The sequence below is a fragment of the Petaurus breviceps genome, unplaced genomic scaffold, assembly GCF_028583685.1.
Source record: "Petaurus breviceps papuanus isolate PSGF00001 unplaced genomic scaffold, PetGlider_PUasm1.0 90633, whole genome shotgun sequence".
Lineage (NCBI taxonomy): Eukaryota > Metazoa > Chordata > Mammalia > Diprotodontia > Petauridae > Petaurus > Petaurus breviceps.
Window position 1 is genome coordinate 3,828,126 of NW_027187293.1, and position 21,098 is coordinate 3,849,223.

At 35.9% G+C, this 21,098-nt stretch overlaps 1 protein-coding gene across 1 annotated transcript in view; it reads right to left on the reverse strand.

Annotated features, from left to right (window-relative positions):
- Positions 1–21,098, reverse strand: part of FMN2 (formin 2) — a 494,077-nt gene that overhangs the window by 264,614 nt on the left and 208,365 nt on the right. The window contains 1 exon segment of the mRNA XM_069064483.1: positions 17,587–17,674. Within this exon segment, the coding sequence (XP_068920584.1) occupies positions 17,587–17,674 (88 nt within the window).

Here is a 21,098-nt window from a genome sequence, read left to right on the forward strand (position 1 = left end):
TGCAAAGTGTCTTAGCCCACATTTGATCACAGGTCATCCCGACTCTGGGGCCAGTGCTCTTACTAGCTGTGCTACCTGGTCTCCCTGCTAAATAATTTCTTAACTTCATTTTATGATGTTTTGAATGTTTTATATAAGGTTAAATAATTTCCTTTTATTACACCAACTGTATGCAGTTAAGTAGTCTTAAAACAGGGTTAGTGGATATCTTTCATAAACATCACCAATCTGAATATTTGTTAGTCAAAATACAAACAAATCCATTCCTGAAAAGTCTTGGTGAGGAAGTACAAGCATTATTGATTGTATTTGTGTACCATTTTGAATGGGAAAATTGAAGTCTGACCCTCAAGGAAAATGCATGATATTCATTAGCATAGTATGTCATTAGTGTAATCATGCTGAAAGATAGCTTACTCTCTTTCAGCCAGGGTATTATCTTTATTATTTAACATTCATTAACAAGTGCCTTGTACTTTGGGAAGAAGTGTGTGTATGTATGTGTAAGGCGAGAAGGATAGATTGAGATAGAAATGAAGTAGTATCTTCTGAAAACATATAGTGAGGGGATCCAGTGCTTCAAATAATGGGGAAACTGAGATAATATTGATATGCAACATCATTGTTATTCATTTCTGTACAAATGACCTAGACTTGAGTCTGGATTGTATCACTCATTGTGCTATTTGTTTTCTCATCTATAAAATGGGGATAATAAAAATGCTTATATGTAAATATCACTTGAAAAATTACTAAGTTGCCTACAAATAAAAAGCATAATTGCTAAATAGAGAATAGCATGAAATAACTCATTAATTTTTTTCATACCCAAAGTAGGAAGCAAAAAGTCAAAATATAGTTTTAAAAAAATTTAAGTTCAATCAAAGTTCTTTCTGACATTAGAATAATATTGGGAATTTAATTGTAATAACTCATTTTTTACCTTTATTGAGTAATATATATGAGAGTTAAAATGATTTGAGACCTCTGCTTCCATCCTGAACTAAACTTCAAATAACAAGTATACTTTGAATTAAAATATACTTTGGTATTAAATGTATTGAAAGTAAATTTTAATAAAAATATTGATTAACATGTGATTCAGTTCATTTCAAGACCTTAATCAGGTTACACTGAGATCATTTGAAACTGCCTCCTCAAATTTCTAATCTTAGATTAATCTCTCTGTTTCAGAGATATGAAAACCAAGCCCAAAAACATTTGTTTCATTTTAGGGGTATAAAAATATATAGATAGTTCTTAAAACTAACATTATTGTGAAAGAGGAGAAATCAAAGAAAAGTATTGAACATTACATGCCTTAAGAGTACTTATAAACTTTGTTTTACTCATCTATCCAGCTTTAGTTCCTGGAGCTTTTTACCAAAGCCAGTATAAAGGTCTTTTTACTAAGACCCTTGTTGAGTTCCCCTTGGATCACTTAGGTTCTTGCCAGAACTTCAGTCATTCTTGGGTTAGGGACCCCCAGGTTTTTGAGGGTCAGAGTGCTAGATCTTCAAGGGCTTCTATCATGTCTTAGACCTTGGAGCCCTGAGGATATCTCATTCTGACCAGTCTGACACAGCTCCCAGGTGCCCCAGCTATGTGCTTATAACAATTCTGGGCCATCAAGAGGGAAAGGAGATATGCTCCATACTTGCTATCTACAGACAGATAGCCCTGAAGGCTACAGATATTTCTGTCCTTTCTTTTATACTTTTGGGAAGCCATGGGTTTGTTTGCCTATGCCATTAGTCATTTGTGTAATTTTTTTTTTATTTCCCGTGGGTTGCTGGCTGACTTTTTGTGAAGTTCTACATTAGAATTCACTTACAATAGTTTCTTATTGAATTTCTCAATTGTTATTTAGTCTGGTACAATTTTCAGGTTTTTACTAGAATAGGTGTGGAGAAATTTGCTATTCTGCCTCAGGTAGCAATCTTGGCTCTAAGTTTCGTTTTCAGTTTCTTAAGAGAAAATCTTATGTCTCATATTTTTAAAGAATGATTTTAATAACCAATTTAGCCACCAGGAAAAAGAATATGTCAAAAGAAGTAGAATTATCTCTCAAAGTACATTCACATCCCAAAACTTGATTTCATGAAGGACAAGGACAGGTTCACTTAGATTTCATTGGCATGTGGGCCTCATTTGTGAGTAAACTCCCTCTATCATTCTAGGTTTGGACCTCTCCACAATTGGCTCGCCTAGAGGTTAAGTGGTTTGCTCAAGGTCAAACAATCAGAATGTGTCAAAAGCCAGACTTGAAGACCCAAGTCTTCCTTGCTTTGTGGCTTATCCTCTAAGCACTACAGCATGCTATACTTTTCACCAAATGAAAGTAAAATGAAATAGACCTCTTTCTTGTCACATTAAGATACTGCCTATAACGAACAAAAGATCAGACTGTTTAATTCAGTCATATTCAGTCACAAAGAGTAGGTTAGAGAATGATAACATAATTTTTATTTACATAAAATTTTGTTCTATGAGGGCAGGTAAGTGGTACAGTGAATAGATTGCCTGGTCTGAATTTAGAAGACTCATCTTCTTAATTCAAATTCAACCTCGGACAATGATTAGCTGTGTGACCCTGAACAAGTCACTTATCCTTGTTTGCCTCAGTTTCCTCATCTGTAAAATTATCTGGAGAAGGAAATGTCAAACCACTCCAATATCTGCCAATAAACCCTAAAAGGGGTCATGAACAGTTGGACAGAACTGAAATGACTGAATAACATTTTTCTATGAATGAGATTCAGAGACAACACCATGACATTTTTATATCTGAGGCTACAACCCTGTGCCAATGCTACCTTCAAGTCACATAATGCTATGTAAATCACTTCAATTTTCTCATTTGTAAAAAGGGAGAAATATTTGTATCTATTTCATACTGTCATTGCGATTGGATGTGAGAGGTAAGGAAAAGAGATTCAGAGAGGCATCCATTGACCCTTCCTCAATGACAGTGAAAACAATGATTCCAATTAAGAGAAATTGGGAATTTGGAGGTTTGGGCAGCTTTTACAAAGAAGAACCAATCAACAAGCATTTACTGAGTGCTAACATTCTATTCTAGGAACTCTGTTTAGATGCTGAGATACAAGACACAAACTGAAATACCTTCCACTTCTCTCTTTCAAGAAATTTACTATCAGGGAAAATTTCATGTGCATACACAGAGAAAATAATACAAGATGAATACAGAGCAGTTAAATAAAAGGTAGTTGGGGAAGGGGAGGCACTGGGAAATGAGAAGCAGGGCAAGGAAAGTCTTTTGTAGAAGATGGTATTTAAGTTCCATTTTGAAGAAAGAGAGGGATTCTATGAGATGGAGTTAAGGAAGGAGTGATTTCAAAGCAAGGAAGCAAAGTCAATACAAAGGCACAGAGATTGGAGGTAAAGATGGTTGAACTTCTGTGTGTGGGAGGATGAATCGACAACCAGATAGAAATATCTAGAAGCTAGGTAGAAACTAAAACTTAGAGTTTAGGGAAGAGGTTTGGAAAAAAGTTGTACATTTTGGAGTCATTCCCACAGAGATAAGGATTAAAGTCATGAGAGTAGATGTGAATGGACAGGACAAGCATGTTAAGGAGGAAAGAAGCTCTTCAGAAATAGCAGGTCCAAAGAGGTTCAAGGGCTAAAACCAGAATGCAAGGCATTCAGAAGTGAGAAGTCAGTGTGAAGATGAAGGAAAGCAATTGTGAGTGTTCTCTAGATGTTTAGAAGTGAAGAAAAGAAATATAGAACCATAACTTGAGGAGTTAGATTTGGAGAAAGTTTATTAGGTTTTTGTACATTTAAAGAAAGGGTAAAACATATATTTGAAGGCAGGGGGGAAAAGTCCTTGGAAGGCTTGTGATTCGAATGAGTGGAGTGACTGGGTCAAAGAACAGATTATAATAAAGAAAAGATCATGGGTCCCATAAGAATATAGGGAGAGCTGTGAAAAATAACAGGTTTTCAGTAGCAATTCTGGATGACAGGGATTAGTAGAATTTGGGGGATTTATTAGTAAATAAATCAAGGCCACATGTGGCCTCGAGGCTGCAGGTTCTCCACCCCTAGGGGAATTCTGCAGGTTTGTTTGCAGCTGGGAAGGGGTAGTGATTTTTGCCAAAGGGAAGAGTCAAAAGTGGAAAAAGATCTATGTGACTATTATCCTCATTTTAGACTAGCAAGCTGTGATTTTATACAGGTTAATAATTCCACCAATAATAATACTAATAATCCAAAATAATAGCTAGTACTTATATAAAACTATGTTTTTGCAAAGTACTTGGCATAATATCCTTTAATCCTGGCAACACCTTGTAAAATAAATCCTACAGTTATTATTTTCTTCATTTTACATATGAGGAAACTAAGGCTTACAGGTGTTAAATGACTTGCCCCTGTTCACTTAGTTATGAAATATGAGAAGAAAGACATGAATTCATTGTTTTTACAACTTTGCCTCCCTCAAAGCTAAGTGATTTGTGCGCCTTCTCATGGTCAGTTAGTCTTTTCCAGGGCTTCAGGCAGGTCTTTGGATTTCAAGTCTAATTCTCTTGCTGAATACTGAGCCTAACCCCAGATAGTAAGTTAACAAATCCTTCAAATTTCTTCCCTTCTAGGGGCATACCTAGCTCCTTAGCATTTATCTCCCAGGTTTTGCGTGAGGTTCAGTTGAGATATTTGTGAAGACTTAACACATAGACAACGCTGTTGTTAACATGCATTGTTGTTCAGTCGTTTCGGCCATGTGGGACTTTCATGATCCCATTTTAGGTGCTATATAAGTGGTGAAAGGAGAAGTAGGATGACAATAAGCATTCATAGAGTGTCTATACAAAGGCAGTACATTAAAGGCAGCTATCTGGTACAGTAGATAAAGCACTTGTACTTGAAATGAGGAAGAATTGAGTTCAAATGCAGCCTCAGATACTAATTAACATGTGACCCTGTCCAAGTCAGCACCTCTCCTGGCCTAATTTTTTTCATCTGGATGATAGGGATAATAATAGCAGCTAATTGACAGGTTTGTCATATAGACCAAATGAAACAATTTATGTAAAGTATTTTGTGTTGCACTGAGAGGTATGATTTATGGGGAAAAGGAGGGATGTGAAGTCCTACTATACTCCGCCTTGATAAAATCACAAATCTAGTAGTATGTCAAGTTCTGAGTACCATAGTTTAAGAAGAATATCAATAAACTGGAGTACCATTGTGTTGTAAGAAATGAGGAAATAGATCATTTCAAAAAGACATGAATGACTTATATGAGGGTGAAATGAGCAGAAAGAGTAGAATATTTTATACAATAGCAACAACACTGAAAAAAATAACTGTGAAAGATGTAAGAACTATGATCAATGCAATGAGCACTCAGGATTCCAGAAAGCCAATGATAAAACATGCAATCCATGACAGAGGTGTTGGGTTTTGCAGAACGAGATGTATATTTTTGTATATAGATAATGAGGGAATTTGTTTTGCTCAAGTATAAGAAATGTGTTTTTCTTTTCTTTTTCAGTGAGGACAAGGGTAGGAGAAAGAATTAATTTCTGTTTTGATTTGTTATTTTTCAGTCAAGAAATTGGGCTCCTACAGATGTGAAACGTTACATGTATTTTTCAGATGAGATCACTGTATTATTAGCTTTACTTAACTGTTTTGCTTTACTATAAGAGGCCTCCCTTGAAGCAGGGGTAATCTGCAAATGTAATGCAAAAACAAACACATCAATAAAACTTAAACTATTGAACTAAAATAAGTAAACAAACTGGAGGGAATCTGGAGGGCAACTAAGATATTAAAGGGCCTTGGTTCCATGTCACATGAGGATCAGCTGAAGGAACTATAGATCCGAAGCCTTGAAAAAAGAAGAATCAGAGGAGATGAGGCATCTATGTTCAAGTATTTGAAGTTCTATTGCATAAAGGAGGAATTTTTGCTGTTGTCATTTAGTTGTTTTCAATCATGCCCTACCCTTTGTGATGCCATTTGTGATTTTCTTGGCAAAGATACTGGAGTATTTTGCCATTTAGAGATGGGGAAACTTAGACAGATAGGGTTAAGTGCTCTGCCCAGTGTCACAGAGCTAGTAAGTGTTGCAAGCCGGATTTGTACTCAGCAAGGTGAGTTTTCCTGACTCCAGGCCTGGCTCTCTATCCACTATGCCACCTACCTATTCCAAAGAAGGAACAGACTTATTTTATTTGTCCGAGAAGGAAGAAGCACAAGCAATGGGTAGAAGTTGCAAAGAAGTAAATCTAGGTTCAATGTTAGGGGAAAAAAAATCCTAATAATTAGAGCTATCTAACCCTGGACTATACAATTTCAAGAGGTGTTAAGTATACTCCCTCATGGCAGGTCTTCACGCAAAGGCTAGATGACTACTTGGCAAGTACAGTATCTTATAATTGAGATTCCTTAAGCATGGGTTGGACCAGATAGCCTCTAAGTTCCTTTGCAACTCTAAATTCTATGATTTTTAGTGCACTACAGTATAATCAAAGAATCAGAAGATGGAACACTGGATTTTGGCAACAGCAAAGAGGCCACTTTGGATGGAACACAGCAAATGTGTTGAGGACTGATATGAGAATCAATCAGATGAAGGGTTTTTAGGGATTAGTTGAGGAGTTTATATTTTCTTCAAGAGATAATGGTAGTCATCAAATCCTCCTGGGCGAGGGAAGGAGGGAAGGTGACTTGATCTGATCTATGTTTTAGGAAAATTACACTGACAGTGATGTTGGAAAAGAGAAAGTGGAAACTGTGAGACCACTGAAGTGTCTGTGACAAATGTCCAGCCCAGAGTGTTGAGACACTGACACTAGAGTGGTAGTCATATGAACAGAGAGAATAAGATGGATATAATTCCAATAACAAGAAAATTGCTAGTACATTAAAGATCAACACACTGAGACTGCTATCTGTACTTCTGTTCTCAATCTAACAGCTTGTTTACTATCCTCATTAGGTACTCTTACCACATCAGAAGGGTCTTTGAAAAACCAATAATTAACCTTAAGGAGCAAAGAATAAATACAAGCATTTTTTTTCTACTTTGTTATGACCAAGAAATAGCATTCCAATGAGCTAATAGCTTATAAAGACATTAAGAGTTGATCCTTTAGGTTTAGACCAAACATGAGAAATCAGTCTCCATTGGTTTAGAAAAAAAGTACAAATACAGGGTGCCCCAAAAGTCTGAGCACAGTTCTAAGCTTTAATAGGTTATCTTTCATCTTTAGTAGCTTAAAGATGAACTTAGGCTTTTGGGACATATTGTATATTCGCAGCTTTAAATGTTAATCTAAATTGGTGAAAAATACACAATAGATAGATACAGGCAATGGAGGTTTTTCTTCGGTTTTCCAGTTGTGTCTGACTCTTCATAATTCCAGATAGAGTTTTCTTGACAAAGATTCTATAATGCTTCATCATGTACTTCTCCAGTGGTTTAAGACAAAGGGAAGTTAAGTGACTTGTCTAGGATCCCACAGTTAGTGAGCATCTGAAGTCAAATTTGAACTCAGGTCTTCCTGACCTCAGACTCAGTGCTCTAGTCAATGAGCCACCTCCCTCCCTTCATGTAGAAATGGTAGATGAATATAAAAGTAAAGACATATCATCACTAGATCATCCATCCCAAAGGAAAGATTTACTTCTTTTAATAGCAGAGAGGAGAAAGAGAAAAGAGATTACAATATTTATCAGTCATCTACCAAGATACACACACATATAAACTCTATGGTTATTATTATAGAACACTTTATGGAAATCAAGATGGACAAAAGAACCAGAGTAATGTTGATTGAAAATGAATAAACCAATGGAATCTGATAAAATTATAATAGTGCACATATTAATTTGTTTATTCAGTATCATCAAAATGAAATCTCCAAAAGATTACTATGTAGAGCTAGATAATATAATGATGGGATTCATCTGGGGGAAATGTCAAGAATCTTAGGAAAATAATGAAAAAAGTGTGAAAGAGGAGCAGAACCAGATCTCAAATTAAACCATAAGATGAGTTGGTATTAGATAAAGAAATAGTAGCATGATTGATCCATAGAAGAGACTAGATACATGATATAAATCCATGGTCAATTACACTAGGATCCAGGGCTCTCTGAACTTGTTTCAGTCTTAGTAACCTCTCAGAAATCATAGTTCTTTGATTCATTTTCCCTCAAAGAATTATAGCTAAATAAAGAAATAAAAGGAATATAGCTTAAACATAGTTTGTGGCCAGATCTTTACAAAAGTGGGTGCAATGGTTTCCAGCTCTCATGTAGGAACACAGTATAAAATAATGCCCATTGATAGCACATATAAAGTAGGCTTTATTTTGCCCCATAACATACCAAAAAAAAATAAATCATGGATGCCTATAAACAATATAATTCTCCTTCCTTAATGGGGACTCCCCAAGGGTCCTACCTTGTCCCCCAGACTCAGAATGCCACCCTGTGGTTGGAACTCTCTTCAGATGGGAAACAAATTTTGAGTGTTAAAGAGACAGTAACTCTTCCACATTGCAGTTACTGTGTTTCCCCAGTAATGAGACCTATCCCGAAAATAAGCCCTCCCCTTACTGTGTAAGATTCCTCTAAAATAAGCCCTCCCCCGAAAATAAGCCCTCTGGTGTTTTTCTGTCCAAAAAAATAATAAGACAGTGTCTTATTATCGGGGAAACACGGTAGTTTCAATTTCAGTCCAGGTATCCATATCATATTTTAGGCTTATGATACTTCCCCCTAAAATCTTGGGCTTCACCCAAAAAGGAAATAAATTTTGGGTTGCTGGAAAGGAAAGCCACTTCCCACATTGCTACACTGTCTAAATTACTCAGAGTGACAGAACATGGCAAAACCCAAGGTTTTTTCTTTTTGTTGTTGTTGCTTGTCTGTTTTTTATTTTTGCTTCCTTCATGTCTTTGTAGCTGAATTTGGAGAGAAACTAAAAATATGTAGGGGAACCAAAAAATCTTCCTATAATAAGCTGAGTGAACCAATCATCCCTCATGTGTTGGTCCACAACGGTCCAAATAAAATCAATTTATTCCCAGTTGAAGATATATAATTTTAACTGCTAGGTGGTATTGATAGCTACTATATTCACCAAGAATGATATGGCACTAGGTAATCTCCCTAATCTAGACATCACTTAATGATCCACTCTACTGAGTGGAAGTTCTAGAGAAGTGTCAGCTCATTATGCCTTATAGTTCTCAGAAATTGTTCTCTCTCTCATATTTTGTTTAGTGACTACACTTATAATCTATCTTGAAAGTAGATTATTATAGATTCTCCCAATCAAAATTAGCTCCCTACCTCCAATGTCTGGATAACCCAATCTCTTCTCTGGACCTGCAGAATTTCATTGAACCCTAGTGATCCCAGCATAATGGTGATACCTTTCCATAAGAACAGAAACAACATGCTTCAATATTGCATATAGCACTTTACTCTTGGAATATAATCAATATAAGGAGAAAAAGCAACACATAATAAAACATATGAAACAGCTTCACTCCTATAGACACTCCCAGACTAGGGCAGCCCCCAAATGATCAATGCACCACTTTAAAATCTAGGAGTTTCAGGAAATGTACAATTCAATTTACTGAACTTCCACAATCGATCCTTCTCAGGAAAAACAAAGGACTAGCCAATATGATATAGCTTGGAACTATTGTTCAAGTCACACTTTTCAGCAAGGCCAGCCATTAGTTGAAGACTCAGGAATTCCAACAGGCAGTGAAAATTGGAAATCCTGACAGCTTGTGCTTTTCTGATACAAATCTCTATTTGTTGCCATAGTTAGTTTATCCTTTGTAGAGCTTGGAAAGAATCCTATAGTTGCCAAGAATTAGTCCTAAAGTTAGTATCACCCTTCTTCTATTACCACTGTGTCACGTTACTTCCCATTATAATTCATGACTTGTTCTCTGCTGAAAATTATATATCCCAGGGAGAAGGGTTGAGGAACCAAAGAAGGATGCTACACAACCAAGGGCCCAAACAAAGGTCATGCTGTAAGCTCATCAAATTAATCAGTTAATTCCTCTTATTGACTCCCATTCTGGCTATACAAAAGATTACTAGAGAACTACCATATTACCCAACCTTCATCTCAAATTCCCAATACAGTAAACAATATTTAAATGTTCAGTCAGGCACTCAATAACCATTTATTAAGTGCCTAGAAAATGCCAGGCACTGTGCTAAGCGCTGGGAGCACACGGAGAAAAGAATGCTCTACAGTGTCAAAGGCTGCAAAGTGATCAAAAAAGGAGAAAGACTGAGAAAAAACAACTCATCAGATTTGGCTTTTAAGATATCACTGGTAACTCTGGAGAAAGAAGTGTGGGGTTAAATGATGAGGTCAGGAACCAAAATGTAGAGTTAAGAAGAGAGAGTCAAGGGAAGATCTGCTATAGATGGCCTTAAGTTTAGACACAAGAGGCCAAAGAGATATGACAATAATTAGTGGGGATCAAAGGATCAAGTGAGGATTTTTGAGGATAAAGGAGACATGGGCATGTTTATAGCAAGTAAGGAAGCAGCCTGGAAACAGGGAGAGACTGAAGATAAGAGAGTTGGAATGATATAGAGAAAATTTGCTGGGAGAGAGAGGATAAAACAGGATCACTTGCGCAATTAGGTTTCCCTTAGTAATGAAAAGGGCTACCTCTTCGTATGAGACAGGCTTAAGCAAGAGATAAACAAAGAATATATCTAAATGATGTGAGATGGGGGCAGGGGAAGAGATAGCTCTTAGTTAATATAGCGAATGGCCTCATTTTTTTCCAGTAAAATATGAGGGAAAATCCTCAGCTAATAAGATGAGGGGAGATAGAGGTATGGGAAGTTTGAAGAAAGATGACAAAGTTTGGGAGGGCTGCTATGGGGAATGGGACAGTGAGTTAATTTGGGAGGTGCAAAAGGATTGCCTAGCAGCAATTCTTTTATATGATGAAAAAAAATACAAGGGAGATACCACAAGTTCCTTGCTTATAAGAAGCAAATGTTTATTGAGATGAATGTGTATAGTGCATTTTCATTGTACATATATATTATTTACCTATAATGAATAAATTATTATCTAACATCCCATATATCTGAATATGTATTTTTCAGCATAAATGTGGTTATATTTTTTACATAGCCAGTTTGTGTTATATAAGATATTCAAATATTCGAATGGCATTGCTATTCTTCCAATATAAATGTTCCCTCTAACGATTCATATCACCGCTCATTCATGCTTGTCCATTTTGTGCTACTCTTATCCTTATTCCTAATAAGTACGCCACGAAGGCCCATCAAAAGTATACTTTCCATGCTCTCTTGAAATTGTAAGACTACCAATGTTTAGAGATGCTATCCAGACTTTATTTTCACATATAACTAGTCTATTATTTTCTTTATCAATCACAAGACATTCTTTACTTGGGTTCTTCTTTATAGTTTCTTTGTATTATATGTTATGACCTGCTCACACCATGAGTCTCTCCACTGCTCTGAATGATTCTCATTTTTAGCTCTTACAAGATTATAATATTTCAGGAAAATGATAAATGCTGGAGAAGACATGGGAAAATTGGTACATTAATGCATTGTTTGTAGAGTTGAGAACTGATCCAACCATTTTGGAGAACAATTTGGAATTATGCCCAAAGGGCAATAAAAATGTACATACCCTTAGACCCCGAAGTACCACTTCTAGGGCTGTATCCAAAGAGATCTTCCAAATGGGAAAAGGACCCACATGTACAGAAAATATTTATAGCAGCTCTTTTTGTGGTGGCAAAGAATTGGAAATTAAGGGGATGCCTATCAACTAAGGAATGGATGAACAAGTTGTGATATACGAATGTAACAGAATACTATTGTGCTGTAAGAAATGATGAGCCGGTGGACTTCAGAAAAACCTGGAAAGACTTATATGAAATGATGTTGAGTGAGGAGAGCAGACCTAAAAGAACATTGTATACAGTTACAGACACATTGTGCTGAATAGACGGAATTGATAGAATTGACTCTTCTCAGCAATGGGAGGTTCTAAGACGACTCCAGAAACTCATGATGGAAAATGCTATCCACATCCAAAGAAAGAATTACAGAGTCTGAATGCAGATTGAAGAGTACTATTTGCTCTATCTTTCTCTTTTATTTTGTTTCTTCTTTCTCATGGTTCATTCCATTGGTTATAAATCTTCTTTACAACATGACTAATATGAAAATATGTTTAATATGAATGTATAAGTGGAGCCTATATCAGATTTCATGCCATCTCGGGGAGGGGGAGGGAGGAGAAAATTTAAAACTCAAAAGCCTGTGGAACTGAGTTTTGTAAACTAAAAATAAATAAATAAAAATTTAAAACTTTATAATGTTTCATGACTTACCCCCATACCACAACACAGATCAGAATACAAATATTAAATGATAGACCTTTGTTATAGGGAGTTTGGGTTCCCTAAAGGTAATTTGAAATTTCCCAAATACATCAAGGCCACATGCTTCCTGTTTAATTCAAGACCAATTTATCTTCCACATAAAACATTTGTACAAGACATATATCTATTTCTATAGAGAGGTATAGATAAATACACATATATGTAAATATACATATATACATACACATGGAGAGAGACAGAAAGAAACAGAGACAGAGAGAGTAGTTCTTCAGGTGGAAGATACAACCTTGAATAATTTTATATATATATATATATATATATATATATTTTTTTTTTTTTTTAAGCAATTGGGGTTAAGTAACTTGCTCAAGGTTACATGGCTAGTTATTTCTGGATGTGGTGCTGAGTGTCTAAGCCCGGATTTGATCCAGGTTATCCCAACATTGGAGCAGGTGCTCTTATTGCTGAGCCACCTGGCCGCCCCTAAGCAATTGGGGTTAAGTAACTTGCTCAAGGTTACACGGCCAGGTGTTTCTGGGTAGGTGCTAAGTGTCTGAGCCCGAGATTCGATCTCCAGGTCATCCTGACACTGGAGCCAGTGCTCTTACTCACTGTGCTACCTGGCCACCCCAAATAATATAATTTTTAAAAGCACAAGTAACCACACCTAAAAAGTATTCTGTCCCTATGATTTGGGTATTCCAAGGGAGTTAATTATTAATATAGATGTCAAGATCCTTCTAAATACCTTAATATAAAAATAATAAAAACGACCAACTTTATACTGAACAAGTACATGTGCAAATCCATGAAAATAGATGATGATTGATTTTAGGTAAATAATACATATAGACAAAAAATCGCTAAATATTCATCTTAATAAACATTCAATAACCTCCTATAAGTAAACTTCACTTCAAGAATGGACAACAATCAACCAACCATAAGCAAGGGATTTAAATGATATTTATTTACCTTGCATGTTCCCATTGTGTTGTTGTTCAGTCATTTCAGTTGTGTCTGACTCTTGGTGACCCCATTTGGGGATTTCTTGAAAAGGATTACTGGAGTGGATTGCCATTTCCTTCTCCAACTCATTTTATATATGAGAAACTGAGGCAAATAGAGTTAAGTGAATTGCCCAGGGTTACACAGCTAGTTCCCATATTATATGCAATAAGGATCCACACTAGCTCAAATAAGAGAGAGTAAAAGTATGAATAACCTTGAGTTCTAAACTTTTTCATCCTTGCTTTCACCTGTTTCCTTTTTTTTTTTTTTGGAGGGCAATTGGTATTAAGCAACTTGCCCAAGGGTACATGGCTACTAAGTGTTCAATGTCTGAGGCCAGATTTGAACTCAGGTCCTCCTGACTCCAGGGCCAGTGCTCTACTCACTGAGCCACCTAGCCACCCTTCACCTAAGTTTCTTGTAAACATTTGAAGCGTGGTTTGTTAAAGACTTAACTGCTCAGACTAATGAAGACTGTGACTCCCACCTGACCAACACTGAATCAATCATTGAACCAGAGGCATCTTGGTAGAGCAGTAGACACAGATCTGAACATGAGTTCAAATTTGACCTCAACACTTACTAGTTGTATAATACTAAGTAAGTCATTTAAACTCAGCTTCAATTTCTTCATCTGTAAAATGGGGATAATAATACCTTCTATGGGGATGCTAGGTGGCACAGTGAATAGAGTACTGGCCCTGGAGTCAGGAGGACCTGAATTCAAATCCAGCCTCAGACACGTACCACTTACTAGCTGTGTGACCTTGGGCAAGTTACTTAACACCAATTGCCCTGCCCTCCCCCCTCCAAAAAAAAATAGTAGCTCCTATGTCCCAGGGCTGTTGTAAGGATCAAATGAAATAACATATGTAAAGTACTTTGCAAACAAACCATAAAGTGCTATATAAATATTAGCTATCATCATCATCATCTTCATTATTAGCCAAATAATTTCAGAGGTGAAAGTAATCAAAGATTATTTGCTCCAATCCACTGCAAGATTCCAGTTTACAAATAAAGAACCTTAATCCCCAAGTGTTTTGCTGCATGCCACACAACTAAAGGTAGAGTCAGAACTAGAACCCAGATCTCCTGATCATCTGATCCCATTCTTTCCATGAGACCACAAAGCTAATGTGTCCTTCTGCAGTGAAGGCTCAAAAAGACTGTTTCTAGCTCTCATCAAGGATGCATTCACAAACCTATACAAAGTCAATCATCCCCTTTCAGTTTAGAAGATTTTTCACTATATATCCCTTTATAAATGGTTTTGTGGAATAGAAATAATATTCAGTTTATCAATAGAACATGTTATATTAGGCTACTACTGTTTTAAGTGTCTATGTTTTTAGATAACACCATTAGCAAATATAATTCTACAAAATAAGCCAGACTGAGATAAGGTACTACCATAGCTTATTTAACTTTGAGCTGATTTTTGCCTCAGCGATACTGAAAAAAATGCACTGTAATATTTCACATATAGTTTACTTTCAGCATGCTAATAGGGGGAAAAAACTTTTCTATTACCTAAAGCATTATATGGATGTGAATTTATATGATATTGTTTTTTTTAAGGAAGTGATGTGTATATCTTTGAGAGAGGAAATATGGCATAAAATAGTAGTACCCAACTTTTTTCAGTATATGAGGACCCTTTTCAAATATCAGAGACCTAAGCATGGTAGTTTTTTAGTAAAATCACATAATAACAAAATGATAATGACTGATGCACAAATGAATTTGAGAACCTCTCACAACAACTCCATAGCTCCTATAACAGGACCCCTAATAGAGCAGAAAGGGTTTGATAAGATGATTTCTCAGGGCATTCTCAACTCTAAAATTCATTGTTTCTAAGAGGCAATGATTTTTTAATCTCAGAATAGCTTTCTAGATGTCAAATTAAATGAAAATCTATAGTTGGACCGTATTTCATTCACAAGTATAAGGATGCTTATAATAAGCTGTTAATTAAAAGTACCTATTTCACAGAAAGCCAAATCTATTTCAAAATGACCACTGCCTTTTAAGACAACCAGTCCTTGCAAAGTGGTGTGCAAGCTTTAGAAGAGACAAGAGCAAACACTTCTTATTCTAATAGGATAAAGGTTAAGTATAATACTGTATGACCCCATCAACTACTGACGTTCATGCCATGTTATTGTTAGTGTTGCATGTTAAGCTAGCAAATTTTCAATGAACTTGTGTTGGCTTTACCACAGACACAGATGTTAGGCGGACTCCTTTGTTCATAAGGTTCTCATTATTAACTCAAACCAAGTTGAATATTTGACTGAAGGAAAGGACCATATCATTGTTTTCAGATTTCACTCTATGACTTAACTGGACTACATCTGCCAGTTTTAGAAATACCAAGTACTTCTTGGCGCCAGCCCTGGCGTCTTGCTCTATGACTACCACCCTAAATGTTTCAGTTTGAGGAAGTCTCCTCACCATCAAAACAATTTCATAAAAACTTAAATTGTGATTAAGAGTTACTCATCAATTGACAGAATATGCCAAAGTTGTGCTATTTATGAATTATTCCACATAATATTTTAAGTCCTGCAAAGAGAATTCATGTTTAAAACAGAGTAATCTAGAAAGCCAGTAAAATGTTTTCATGATTTATAAAGTCTGTGTTATACTTGAAACCATATTTATTTAATAGGTAGGCTGGCACTCTACAGGACAGTCCAATCTGCTTTAAATCTATTCTGAGCCTTTGGGTAGCTTAAGGGACTTTCTGACTATAAATTTAATTCCTCTCTTCACCTTTGTGCACTGATATCCTTTAGCATGAATGTGATGGAGATAGGCAAAGAAATGCTTAGTTTTTATATGCATAATTATGAATTAACTAAGGTTAAAAGCCAATTATAAAAATATTAAAGGCAAAACCCTTTAGAACCTATAAATGTGACCCCTAATACTAAACATAGAAACTATTTTATAAACCCAATTAAAGATTTAAGTTAAAAAAACAACATAAAAGAAATTACAAAAGGTCATGAAATTACTGCTTCCATGTGTGTGGATCACCAGCAATAACATAAAGTGGGTAATTCTAAGAAACCATCTGTGATGCTTGTTTGAAAGAGCAATGTATTCTTGCTATAGCAAAAAGCCAAAAAGCTTGCATTATGCCCATCTCTGGGTACTGTGTAAATGCAGCCAGGTCTCCAGTATATAAAAGCTATGAAAATTCTTCCTCAGTTATAAAGGATAACTTTCCTTTGCTAACTATGAGTCACTTCTTCATTTCTACAGAAGGATTTCCAATTTATATCATAAAATTTTAGAATCAAATGGGACATTAATGGTCATTTAGCTCAATCCTTTCTCCAATGCAGGAATCCCCTCCCAACATTCCTGATAAAATCCAGCAGTGGCTTAAACATTTCCAGGGATGGAAAACTCACTGCTTCATGAGGTGTCTCAGTCCACTGATGTACAGTTCTAAATATTAGAAAGGTCTTCCTGATATTGAGTCAAAACATGCATTTTTATAAATCCCACCCATCTGCTTATGTTCTACTATTGAAAACACGTGAAAACAAGCCACTGAGGTCCCATCTACCCTATTTTCTCCCTCTTACATGAGAGTCTTTCAAATATTTGAAGATATTTCACTCTCTTTTCTCCAGGCTAATGTCATTAGTTCTTTCAACCATTCCCCTTACTGTATGGTTTCAAGATCTTTCATTATTTTTGTTTGCTTCCTCTGAATTATCATTAACAGCTTGTTGAAGTCGTGGAAGCCAAAACTGAACATAATTTATATGTTGCCTGACTAGTGCAGGGAAAAGTGAGATTATTTCTCCTCTTCCTCTGCCCATCTCTTTTCCTCTCTTTTTAAAACACCCTCATGATGAAGGATGAGAATCTGGCTCTTAGCAAGTTAAAGACATTGAAGTTCAACACACCAGACACAGACGCAGACACACACACATATGTGGCAAAAAAGGAAGAAAGACCACCATAAGAAAGTTTATACCATTTATCAGAAACATAACTATATAATACAATAATATTAATGGAAAGTACTGAGAAGGGTTAGTTGATATACAATGACATGAAAAAAAATGTCACTATTTATCCAGGCAGGCTACTTTAAAGTTGAATTTGTCTGTGCTTACCATGCTGTATGTCTTTCATATCTAGATGAAGGCTTGACATTAATATTCCAACTGCTTGTGATCTTTTGTTGCTTAATAACTTTACAACCTGCTCAAGATAAAAGGAAAGGGAGAAAAAAAAACCAGGAGTTAATTTGCAATCCAAGCTTATGATTGATTATTTTGTAATACTAGTTTCCATTCTAGCAAAGAAACAATTTTGTGCCAATGCTTAAAATTTGAAAGACTCACTGTGTTTTGTTATATTTAAAGAGATTTGCTGGATTTAGGATCATTGCATATGTATATGACCAAGTAATTTATTGATATTCTCAATTTCACAATTTCTACCTACTCTCTCAATGGAATGGGTTATAAACAAGTATTATCCCAATCATTTGGGGGATTGGTTTATCCTCCCTGATATCAACTATTTCCTACACTGGGGTGATGCTTGAGACAGTCAAAAACAAAGTTCTTTTTAAGGTAGACGCTTGTAACACTGGACAAGTACTGTTAGCAAGAAAAAAAAAGTCCCATCAAGTTGCTGTCTCATGATTTTTCCCAGAGTAGATTTAGACTCCATTTTATGCAATATTTTCAAAAACTATTGTGTTTCCTGGCATTTTCATTATTTTTGTACTTTTCATACATTTTAGGCTGAAACTTTCCAGAGAAATAATAGAGTTCCATCCACAACACCAACGGCTATATTAGCTTTCAAAATGCTTCACCAATTTGTCTATTAATTATCCCCCAAGAACTCCAATAGTCTTCCTAAGATGGTAATGAAAGAGTCTCTATAAAATAAAAAAGATATGTATATATATATTATATAATATATATAATGTGTATATACATATATATATACATATGCACATAGGTTTTATATAGGAAATCATATGTTTTCATTATATATATATATATATATATGTATATATACTTTTCACCAATATATCCAGCTTTGAGTTTCCTCTATTCCAGAAGCAGGCCATATTTATGACACTTGGAAGTTTTTACTAACTCTCTGATGCTTTGTTTTACAGCTGCTTAGAAAAACACTTGGGGAAAAGAGAAACAGTTAAGGTCAAATAACCAAAAGTGACAGCTGCCTTAACAGCTATCATAATTGCCCACCAAGCTTTCCTATTTTTGGCTGAAATTGGGTCAATCAGAGAACTAATAAAATAATCTTAGCCATCTGTCACACAAAGTCACAAAGCGAAACAATATTTACAATTGCAATAATAGCTTTCTTGGTTCTCATGAGGAGGGAATAAAGAAGGAAAAAAAATTTAGGATGATCAACCACAATACCATAACCCTCTGTTAAAATTTAAGGTTAAAAAGCCTCTTCTGGGGAAGGGGAAATGTTCTACAGTACATCTCACTCTTAATACACATTTTGCTGTAGTAAATGGAGCAAAGTTATGCCTAAAATCTATGGTAAACTTTTTTTGTGGGGAGGGGATCATTTGTAAATGTAATTAAATCTCTGAGTTTCACTGAAGATATTGTTTCTAATTTTTAAAACTACTTAAAGTTGAAGCCACTTGGTCTACTGAAGACTCTATTTTAAAAAAATATTTCTCTTACATGAAAATCTAGCTTCAGAAAAACAGAACACAATTTCTTTTTCTGGAAATTCTCTCTAACTTAAAAAAACAAAAACAAAAAAGCCAGTTATTTTCATTCTTAGCTAATTTCCCAAAACAATATAATCAAGATCTCAAGGGAATATATACATTTGTCTATACATTTATTTGAGCATGTTTAATATGAGCCATTCGAGTGAGAAAATATATATTTAAGTACATATGAAAGGTACTGAATGGATACAAGTTCATCGGACCATAGATTTAGAGGGTTCTCAAAGGCCCTCAAATCCAACTTCCTCATTTTACAGTTCAGAAAACTGAGGGAGACAAAGGTTAAGTGTGACTTACCCAGGGTCACACAGCTAGGTCTCTGAGGCCAGATATGATGTCAGGTCTTCCTGACCCCAGGCTCAGATAGTGTTCTATTGACTATGCATCCTGGCTTCCTAGGAAGGCACCAGGGAAGAGTATTTGAATGAAAAATATTTTAACTGAAAGATATGTTGAAGTTATGTTAAAGAAATAGAGGATGACCTATGAATGTATATGGAAGTTAGGTTATGCAAGTAACATAGACTCTAGATTGCCTTCTATCTAGTTCTAGATATATGATTCTATCATCCTGTAACTGGGCAACTAAAAAATGTCCTGAGCTTAGCTGACTTAGGAGAAAAGTGACCTTGAAATCAGCCAGTTCACTAAAGTGATGGGAATGGAATTCAGGGTGCAAGGGGGCTAAGAAGTGAATTAGTTATGAGAAAACAGAGGTATCTGATGTATAATAAATTATCTTTCTAGAAGTGAAGCAGTGAAGAGGGAAGAGTCCTGTAGATACAACACTGAGATTCTAATAGAAGAGAAAGGGAAGGAGGGAGACAGTAAGTCACTCTGGAGGTAAATGAAAGTGAAAGTAGGGGAATGTTACCAAGGTTGGACTTAGAGCTTCTGGGAACCTAAACATGAATTAACATCAAGAGGCCTGATGATAGGCAACACTGTGAAGTCTTCAGTGTGTGGCACCTGTAGGATTTTGTCTTTTATTCCTCTCCTCTCCTATTCCCTCCCTTTATATTTTTTGTTATAGGTTTTCCAGTAGCAGGGTAGAAATGCTAATTAAAACCTCTATGGAGAAGCTCTCCTATAAACACTTTCCTCTTCCCAAATTGGACCTCGACCACAATCCTAGATATGAGCATTAACTTTATGATAATGAATTCCTATAATGCAAGTCCCATTATCTCAGTTCCTCTTGTTTGCAGCACCCAGTACAGCAGCAAACACAGGATCATTATATATAGAGATGGAAGTCACCTTGGAGATAATTGAGGCCATTCCCTGCATTTTTATAAGTAAGGAAACTGAGGTCCAGAGAGATTAAGTGACTCGCCAAAGGTTACTCAGGTAGTAAAGTAACACATCTAGAATTTCAACTGAGGTTCTCTGAGTTAAAATCCATGGCTCATTCCACTTCATATCTCCCATATAACACTTCCATACAAATATACACACTAGTGTATGCCTTAGATATAATACTTAGCTATGCAATGTCTCTGTAAGTGAGATCCAAGTTATTTTAGGTGGGAAAACTTAGGCAGGATGATATAATATGACATAATGGCTTAAAAGAAAATTGGAGGTTTTTATTTTCTTCTGTTGTGTTGTGTTTAAACTGAAAGTTTGAGACACCTACCATGTTTCCCCGATAATAAGACACTGTCTTATTAATTTTTTTGGAAAGAAAAACACCAGAGGGCTTATTTTCAGTGGAGGGCTTATGTTGTCCTGCCTCAGCTCTCCTCCGCGGCACTGCTCTCAATGGCATAATTGAATAAAATTCCTTTATTCAATAAGCAAATCACTGGGGAAGAACAGGATGACACGCTCACTGCTGCAGCTCTGATTGGATGCAGCTTGGAGCGCGGCGTGCGTTTCACG